The 9,360-nt window shown below is 41.0% G+C and overlaps 1 protein-coding gene across 1 annotated transcript; it reads left to right on the top strand.

The window, feature by feature from the left end:
* The first annotated feature begins 5,600 nt into the window (after window positions 1–5,600).
* Window positions 5,601–9,175, top strand: LOC310848102 (mas-related G-protein coupled receptor member H-like). The gene is made up of 2 exons (XM_083746702.1): window positions 5,601–5,712; window positions 8,122–9,175. Exon 2 carries the CDS (start codon window positions 8,165–8,167, stop codon window positions 9,131–9,133), a length of 969 nt encoding a protein of 322 aa, XP_083602828.1. The 5' UTR covers window positions 5,601–5,712; window positions 8,122–8,164; the 3' UTR covers window positions 9,134–9,175.
* Window positions 9,176–9,360: the final 185 nt, after the last annotated feature.

Below are 9,360 nucleotides of genomic sequence, written 5' to 3'. Positions count from 1 at the left end.
ATTGTTTCCAAAGTTATTTCAAAAAGTTATATGCTCAAGGGCCAAAGAAAGAACAAGAGATTGAAGAATTCATTAAAAAATATGGACTCTCAAAGATTTCTGAAAAAAAGCAAGAGGACTTTAAATGAGAAAATTACAGACCAAGAAATAGAGGGTGCCATCCAAAAAATGCAACTGGGAAAATCACCAGGACCAGATGGACTGACGGCCAGATACTACAAAGCATTGAAGGAATGGTTAATACAACCATTGAAGGAAGTATGCAACCAAATCTTAGAGGGGAAAAAGGCTCCCGAATCGTGAAAAGAGGCATTCATCTCACTTATACCAAAGACAGAAACTGAGAAACACCAAGTTAAGAACTACCGCCCTATATCACTCTTAAATGTGGATTATAAAATTTTTGCAGAAATTTTAGCAAAAAGATTTAAAAAAGTGTTATCAGAGGAGATTCATAAAGACCAAACAGGCTTTCTCCCAGGGAGCTATATGTCAGACAATGTGAGAAATATTATAGATATATTAGAACTCCTGGAGATGGAGATAAACAGAAAAGCAGTGTTGATCTTTGTGGATGCGGAGAAAGCCTTTGACAATATTTGTTGGACCTTTCTAAAGAGGAATCTCCATGGGATGGGGGTAGGCCATAACTTTGAAAATGGTATAAGTGCAATATACTCTGAACAAAAGGCTAAATTAATTGTGAACGGTATGGTTATGGATGAGATTCCAATAGAAAAAGGGACACGACAGGGATGCCCAATATCCCCTCTATTATTTATATCTGTCCTGGAGGTATTATTGAACATGATCAGAAGGGACCAGCTGGTAGAAGGGATAAGACTCGGAACTAAACATTATAAGTTAAGAGCTTTTGCAGATGATCTAGTTTTAACTCTGCAACAACCAGAAGCCAGTACGAAAAGAGCTTTAGAACTTATTGAAATATTTGGTCAAGTGGCAGGTTTTAAATTAAACAAACAAAAGACGAAGGTGCTGGGGAAAAATCTAACGATCGAGGAAAAAGATAGCTTTCAAAGAGAAACCGGTTTAGAAATAACAAAAAAGGTGAAATACCTGGGGGTGAACTTAACATCAAAAAATGTGAACCTATTTAAAGATAACTATGAGAAATGTTGGTTGGAGGTGAAGAAAGATCTCGACATATGGTCTAGGTTAAGACTCTCCTTGTTAGGCCGAATTGCTGTTATTAAGATGAATGTATTGCCGAGAGTGTTGTTTTTATTTCAGACATTACAAATTTTGGACAAAATGGACTGTTTCAAGAAGTGGCAGAAAGATATATCTAATTTTGTCTGGCAGGGCAAAAAGCCCAGAATAAAATTTAAGATTCTAACTGATGCAAAGGATAGAGGGGGCTTTGCCCTGCCGGACTTAAGACTTTATTATGAAGCAGCAGCTTTTTGCTGGCTGAAGCAATGGCTACTTCTTGAGAATACAGACATTTTAGATCTAGAAGGATATGATAACAACTTCGGTTGGCATGCATATTTATGGTATGACAAGGTAAAAGTGCATAGAGGCTTTAAAAACCATATTGTCAGGAAAGCATTGTTTAATGTATGGAATCGTTATAAAGATTTGTTGGAAAATAAAACCCCCAGGTGGTTGTCACCCCTGGAAGCTAAAGCGGTAAAAAAACTTAATATGGATTCAGACTGGCCAAAATACAGTGAAATTTTGGAATATGATGGTGAAAAGCTCAAATTACAGAGCTTGGAGAAATTAAAACCTAAAGTCAGAGACTGGTTACATCACCAGCAGATTAATGAAACGTTTAAGCAAGACAGGAAAGTAGGATTTCAGAAGGAGAGGTCAAAGTTAGAAACGGAACTATTGGAGCCCAATACTAAGAATTTGTCTAGAATGTATAATTTGCTGCTGAAATGGAACACCCAAGATGAAACAGTTAAATCAGCAATGATTAAATGGGCACAAGATATTGGTCATGACATTATGTTTGCGGACTGGGAAAGGTTATGGACCACAGGCATTAAATTTACGGCATGCACTGCCTTAAAAGAGAATATAATGAAAATGATCTATAGGTGGTACATGACCCCAGCCAGGCTAGCAAAGATATATCATTTGCCCAATAATAATTGCTGGAAGTGTAATGAATGTGAAGGAACTTTTTATCACCTTTGGTGGACCTGCCCAAAGATTAAGGCCTACTGGGAAATGATCTATAATGAAATGAAGAAAATTCTTAAGCGGACATTTGCTAAAAAACCAGAGGCTTTTCTCTTGGGCATGGTCGACCAAATGGTACCAAAGGAAGACAGAACATTCTTCATGTATGCAACCACAGCAGCAAGAATTCTACTAGCAAAATATTGGAAGAAGCAAGAACTACCCACTCTGGAAGAATGGCAGACCAAGGTGACAGAATTTATGGGATTGGCAGAGATGACCGGCAGAATCCGTGACCAGAGGAGAGAGACGGTGGAAGAGGACTGGAGAAAATTTAAAGTTTATCTTAGGAACTGTTGTAAAATTTCGGAATGCTAAAATGTCAAGGGATATAAGATAGAGAATTATAGCTGTTAAATCTTAAATTTAAATAAAATATAAAGAGAATCAGTTATGAATTGGAATGAAGGATTGCTAGAAATGCTGTCTTAAAAAAAAATAAGGGTGCAGTGAAGGGAAGGCTTGGGGAAGTCGTGTTATGTATGTTATTGTATGTTATGTTTTAGTATGTTATGTCATTGTATGTTATGTTATGTTTTTATTTTGTTATAATTGTGAAAATGAATAAAAAATATTTAAAAAAAAAAGAAGAAAGCGATAAAACCTTCTGACTCCTCCACTAGCTCTGCTCCTTTGAATTTTTCAGTTGTATCACCCTGGGCCGCTCTCGAGATACAAATTAATTTAATGTATTTAAATGAATAAATATAATGAATGAATCCATCAATCAAATTGGTGTTGGACTTTACTGTCAAAATCTTTGTAGTAAATGATATACAAGAGAAGACAGTATGTAAATGGCTTAAAGCAGCGGTATATCTGTCTACCATATTTTTTGTTGATTGCAGTACTCATTGTATCACCACCCTGCTCATTGTTTTATTGTCACTTTCACTTGTGAGCAAACTGGATGTGGCTCAAAGAAGGTAGGTAGGACATTCCATGTAAGTATTCTCCCCACCTCCCTTGATACCACATTCCTTTTTTCCCCTTTTTTGTGGCACCATCTCTCTCCTCCTCCTCCTGCACAACTCACAAAAAACCTTTTCTCCAAACCTTTGATTTAAGTTCTTATCCCTCATCCTAACCAAAATAAATCTCCAAATGTCTTTGCTAACAGTCATCATTATTTGCTCTCTCCCCTCTCTCTCTCCTGTTCCATTGTCTTTCCCTTTCTTGTTTTAAACATGAATTCTATGTTAGAGATGAGTAAGAAAGACATTGAAGACCTAGGCAAGAATTTCAATCCTTCATCCTAGTCAAATTCCTACAGCCCTGTCAGTCATGCATGCTGCCTTCTGTAATAGCACGAATAAGTCTGTTACTGGTTGTCGAAGGAAGGCTCAAAGCTTAGGGAGAAAACTGGGAAGAGATGGGGCCCTATACCAGTTGTTGGAAGAGAAATATTTTCTTGGGTTAATCAAAATGAAAGGAAGCAGTCATGAAGCCAAGTTCTCATCCTGCAACTACTGTGTTGAACCAAAATTTGATGCAGACTTTCCTTTCTGGACAATTCTGCTTGTAGATGGATATGTAATTACACAGAAAATCTCTGGGGAAACAGAGCAAGACAAATAGGCAGTTTTCAGCTAGTAATCTATATATCTCCTCAGCAGTTCACTGCTAGGCAGTTGTGGTCTATCATCATAGCTAACTTGCTTTGACACACGCAGATAAGATTTTTGGTCCCAGAGTGAAGAAACAATTTGTAAGTTCAGATTCACACACACCTCTTCACAGTCCCATTCCTGTTATTTTATTATTTTTTAATCTGTTATTAATTTTAAATTGTTGTAACCTGTCCTAGGACCTGTTGATGAAGTACAGGTAATAAATTTAACAACAGCAGCAGAAAGCAACAACAGCAACAAGACAACTGCATGCCTCAAGAGGGAGAGGGAGAAAAACTATAAGACATCACCAATTGTCTGTAACAGAGGGGTGATGCTGTACAACTTGCCATGGTCTTCATGGTGCTTGTTACATTGACCGCATTCTCTCTCTCTCTCTCTCTCTCTCTCTCTCTCTCTGTGTGTGTGTGTGTGTGTGTGTGTGTTGTATATTCATAACTCTTTTCACCATTGTCAGGGGTTCAGGAGCAGAGACACAGGAGGGAGAGCAAATGGAGAGTGAGGAGGAGGAATCCGAGTGGGGTGGAGGCAGTGACAGTGGCCAGAGTCATTCCACGAGCCTCTCCAGCGAATCGGAAGATTCACAGAAGGGAGCGCCGATGGCCAGGGCAAGGGGGGCTCCAGGGAGGAAACCCCAGGAGGAAGGGGCCAGCGGGGACTCCCTGAGCAGCAGTTGGAAATCAGGACCAGCTTCCCCACCAGAGCGCAGTAGGGAGGGGGAGTCCCAGGAATCGGGACCAGTGTTCTCACCACCAGCGAGAGGAGATGAGTCAGGTTTGACCACGCCCACATCGGAGAGCGGGGAAACGGTCAGGAGGAAGGTTACCGGCTGGGCGTGCGCGCCAAGTTCAAATGTACAGGCGAGCGGCACAGCAGGGAGCCCGGATAGGGAGCCAGGTCCTAAAGCCCGCCGGAAGGAAGGGCAAGACTCAGGGGGGTCAGCATCAGAAGAGTCCAGGAAGGAGGAAACCCCAGGGGGCAGAAGGACCCAGAGGAGGAAGGAACAGCGGAGGAGGTGGAGCCGGGCTAGGATCTTGAACTGGTGCGGAAGGGATAGTGACTCAGAGGGGACTTCGCCGATCTAGAGTCTAGACGTAGGGCTGCGCGCTCTGGGGTTTGAAATGGAAACTAAACTTCAATAAAGACTTTTGTACATTACATCAACCGGGCGTTGGTCCTCTGTGAGCTGGGACCTAGAGGCAGTCCTGACAACCATGTTGAACATGGAAATATGGAACCATGACAAGATTCTACTCAGTGAAGGCTGTTCATCTGATTAAGGTCTCCCGGTTCCCTACTGCTTCCAAATCAACTTCTTCCAAGAGTGCTTACTAATAACGTCATCACTGATCATATTTTCCATTCAGAAGCTCCCTTTCTTGCATTTTACTGGTTCTTAGGTGCCTCTCTGAACAGCAGTGTTAACCCGTTCATCTATTTCCTGGTTGGGAGAACGAAAAGAGGCAGACCTATAGTGAGCATGAAGGTGATACTCCAGAATGCTTTCAGAGTTGAGGAAAACTCTCCAGAGGAAGAGGAGACTGCTGCTGAAACACAGTTGTGATGGTTCCAAAAGATCATGTCTAGATGTATTATTATAGTTCTAAAAACATTCTTGTTTTTAGACTGAGCCCATAGGTTTCTGTTACATTGTATTTAGCCTTGTTGACCTATGTTCAATTGGGCTACTGCTTTCATGGTGTACATAATATTTCACCCATGAGCAAGAGATTCAACTAGTTCGTCATTAGTAAATATACATAGCTTTGGGTTTTGTTGCCTGTCACCTTGTTGACTTCATATCCTCATCTGCAGGGCTTTGGCTTAGCGTACAAAACGTCCTGGATTCACTCAGTGGCAGCTCCAGGTAGGGAATGATTCCTGCCTTTATCCTGCTGATCAGTGTCAGCAATCTGAGCTAGGTAGAATAATGGTCTTGTCTTGTACAAGGCCGTTTTCTATATTTATTTATTCAGAGGTTTGAACATATGCATGGCTTGAGAATGAATGTGTGTATGGTTGAGTGGGAAGGAGAAATGAAGAAAAAGGAGTCCAGAAGCTTTGCAATAAAGGTTGCCTTTCAGGAGGAGCATGAAGGAAAAGAAATATGTGAGGACACCAAAGAGAAGGAGAAAAAACTAAAAGAAAGGATGTGATGTGTTAGTGCTGGCGCAAGACATTTTGCTGCCTGAAGCAGAGGAGCAAATGTACTCACAAACCCTTGCTGCACCTTTTCCTGCCTTCATCCTTCCCATTCACCCCAATTCTGCCATGAGAAGGGCCTTCCTTATGTTCCTGCACTCTCTCCTGCCATGCATAGAATTTGTGTAGCTTGCACCTGGGAGGTAAGAGGCTTGAGAGATTTCAAGCATCCTACTTTTATCCAGAGAAGTCTCTCTGCTTACAAGTTGGAGTAGGTTGGCTATATGTTTGCCCTACTAGGAGATTTCCCTGAAAAGAAAGAGGTTCTCTTGCTGGAAAAAGGTTCTGTATCCCTACTGTAACATCATCCTGCTCTTTCTAGCCCATTAGCTGGACTCTCTTTCCCCCGGTGTTTTGGAAATTTCCTGCATGGGGAGCAAAGTGCTTCTCAGTGCTTAAAACTTACTTGCAGGCTATTGAAGTAACAGAACCTTTCAAAGCACTTTTGTATATTTCACAAATGAAGCTGTTAGTGTGCATGATCACAATCCTCTAAAGACTACATTGATAATCATTTTTCTCTTGTCACATGACACTGGAAAACTGATTAAGCATAAATGAAGGCAAACAGGGACATTCCAGCACATCTTGTCATGAGCTCTTAAATGCATTGAATGTTTCCTCAAGACTTGGGAGTTGCATTGGTGTCTGAAAATCTTCAAGCACAGGATTACTTATTCTGGTTCTCTCTCTCTCTCTCTATCACAGTATCTGATCCAACGTTAGTCACAGGTAAGCGAAAAGTTAGAAATTCTTCGCTTTAAAGAGCAGAAAGAGGCTAATTACTGTGCCTGAACTAAGCAATTTATTATTATTATTATTATTATTATTATTATTATTATTATTATTATTAACATGCACAGCTTCAACCCCTGGGATTAAAAGGTTAAAAGATAACACAGCTGTGAAAGATTCTGTATGAGGTTTTAGGAACAGAAAAGTATAGGAAGCTGCCTTCTAAAATTCAGTCCATTTATTTATTTATACCCACCTTTCCTCCAAGGCATTCAAGGTGGTGTACATGGTTCGTCTTGCTCCTCTTTTTATCCTCACAACAAACCTGTGAGATAGGTCAGGCTGAGGAACTCTGGTTTGAGGTTACCCAATGAGTTTTAAAAGCTATGGTTTTCCCAGTAGTGATGTAGGGAAGTGAGAGCTGGACCATAAAGAAGGCTGATAGCCGAAGAATTGATCCCATGGACTGCAAGAAGATCAAACCTCTCCATTCTTAAGGAAATCAGCCCTGAGTGCTCACTGGAAGGACAGATCCTGAAGCTGAGGCTCCAATACTTTGGCCACCTCATGAGAAGAGAAGACTCCCTGGAAAAGACCCTGATGTTGGGAAAGATGGAGGGCACAAGGAGAAGGGGACGACAGAGGACAAGATGGCTGGATAGTGTTCTTGAAGCTACCAGCATGAGTTTGACCAAACTGCGGGAGGCAGTGGAAGACAGAAGTGCCTGGCGTGCTCTAGTCCATGGGGTCACAAAGAGTCGGACACGGCTAAACGACTAAAACAACAACAATGAGTTTTATGTCTGTGTGGGAATTTGAACGCTGGTCTCCCAGATCTTACTCAAAAATTGGAATCACAATGTCACATTGGCTTGTTCCAATTTGCCCAATATTGCTTTACATTTTTGCATTGCAGGGAGTTGGACTAGATGACCCTTAGGTCCCTTCCAACTCTAAGATTCTATGGTTGTGTGACTCTGGATGACAGCACTTCTCAAGGGTTTCAGACAAGGGTCTGCACTTGATTGATGGTTGATGCCAGGGATGGAACCCTTCTGCACAGGAGGCAGATGTTGCACCACAGAGCTATGTGGGATTTTCACTTTGGGGAATATGGGAACCCTATCATAGAGACTCTCTGAAACCCCAAATATATTCAGGTAGCTGCAAGCCCTACTGGCCCCTTTACCTGGCAATTAAAGAGCAAGAGTCATTTCACCTTAACCACCCACTCCATAATAACTACAAAGTATGAAAGACTAATCTCCAAAGCTTTAGCTTTGTCTTAGCTTATTTCCGTTAATAAAGACTAATTCTACCATTCTCTAAATTCTTCCAGCAGGAAAACACTGGACAAAGTAGAAAAGCAAAGACAGATCACGATGATCAATTACACCCTCCCATCACTGTCCCCAATGAATGCTGGAGAGGAATATTACGGAATGGACAATGGAACTGTTCTCTCTAACAATAGCTACACTGGTAATCATTCAGAATTGACATTAAGACATTATATATTGAATATGAGCTACATTTTAATCTGCAATTTGGGGCTTTTGGGGAATGGGACTGTCATCTGGCTGCTTAGTTTCTGCATTAAGAGGACTCCTTTTACCACTTACATCCTGAACCTCTCCATAGCTGACTTTGGTTTACTCACAGTTGTGTTTATTGATAGAATGTCTTTCATAGTGGGGAAATACTTAACTAACTTTGCAGATTACATGTTTTACTTGATTGTCCTATTTATGTACACCACTGGTCAATTTCTGCTGACAGCCATCAGCATTGATAGGTGTGTGGCTGTCCTTTTCCCACTTTGGCATCGATGCCACCGACCACCAAATATGTCCACCGCTGTTTGTGCCTCAATATGGGGACTTTCTTCTGTTTCCCCTGCTATTGAAATCACTCGCCTTCTGGCTGTTATAAATGTTTCTAACATAGTGCAAATTCATTTTATTGTGAGTGGCTTCCTTTGCCTTCCACTCATGACTGTCTCCACTCTGATCCTTTTTGTCAGGGTCTGCTTTAAATCACACCAGAGGAGGAGGGGAAAACTTCTAATTATAGTCCTGCTTGCTCTCTTCTTCTTCATCATTTTTTCTTTCCCACTCAATGCCGTTTTCATCACTGTTTATTTTCTTCATTCGTATCTCCCTTTTTTCTCACAATATGCCTTCATACTCGGCTCTCTGAACAGCAGTGTTAACCCTTTGATTTATTTCCTGGTTGGAAGACAGAAAAGAGGCAGACGTAGGCAGAGCATGAAAGCCACATTCCAGAATATTTTCAAAGAGGATGAAAACCCTGCAGAAGCAGGGGAGATCTCTTTGGAAACTCAGTTATGATGGCTCAAAAATATTGCCAAAATCTGTCTTTGTCATTGTGATTCTGATGACACAATCTAGTTCCCAATTTACAAACTTTCTGTCTGTAACCTGTGCTCAGTGCTGGCTATTGATTTCAGAGTGTGCATAGAATCTCAGCCTTGAATAGATGGATGGACTTGATGAACTTGTTATTATTCTTATTATTTTATAAATCTAGATAGTATATGACTATGAAGGAAGCCTGG

Source organism: Podarcis gaigeae (assembly GCF_964106915.1).
Source record: "Podarcis gaigeae genome assembly, chromosome: 7".
In the NCBI taxonomy this organism is placed as follows: Eukaryota; Metazoa; Chordata; class Lepidosauria; order Squamata; family Lacertidae; genus Podarcis; species Podarcis gaigeae.
Note: the sequence above shows the minus strand (reverse complement) of the source record. Positions and strands in the feature narration are given on the sequence as shown.

Coding starts and splice junctions, on each gene's coding strand:
- LOC310848102 (XM_083746702.1), top strand. CDS start 8,165: ATGATCAATTACACCCTCCCATCACTGTCCCCAATGAATGCTGGAGAG.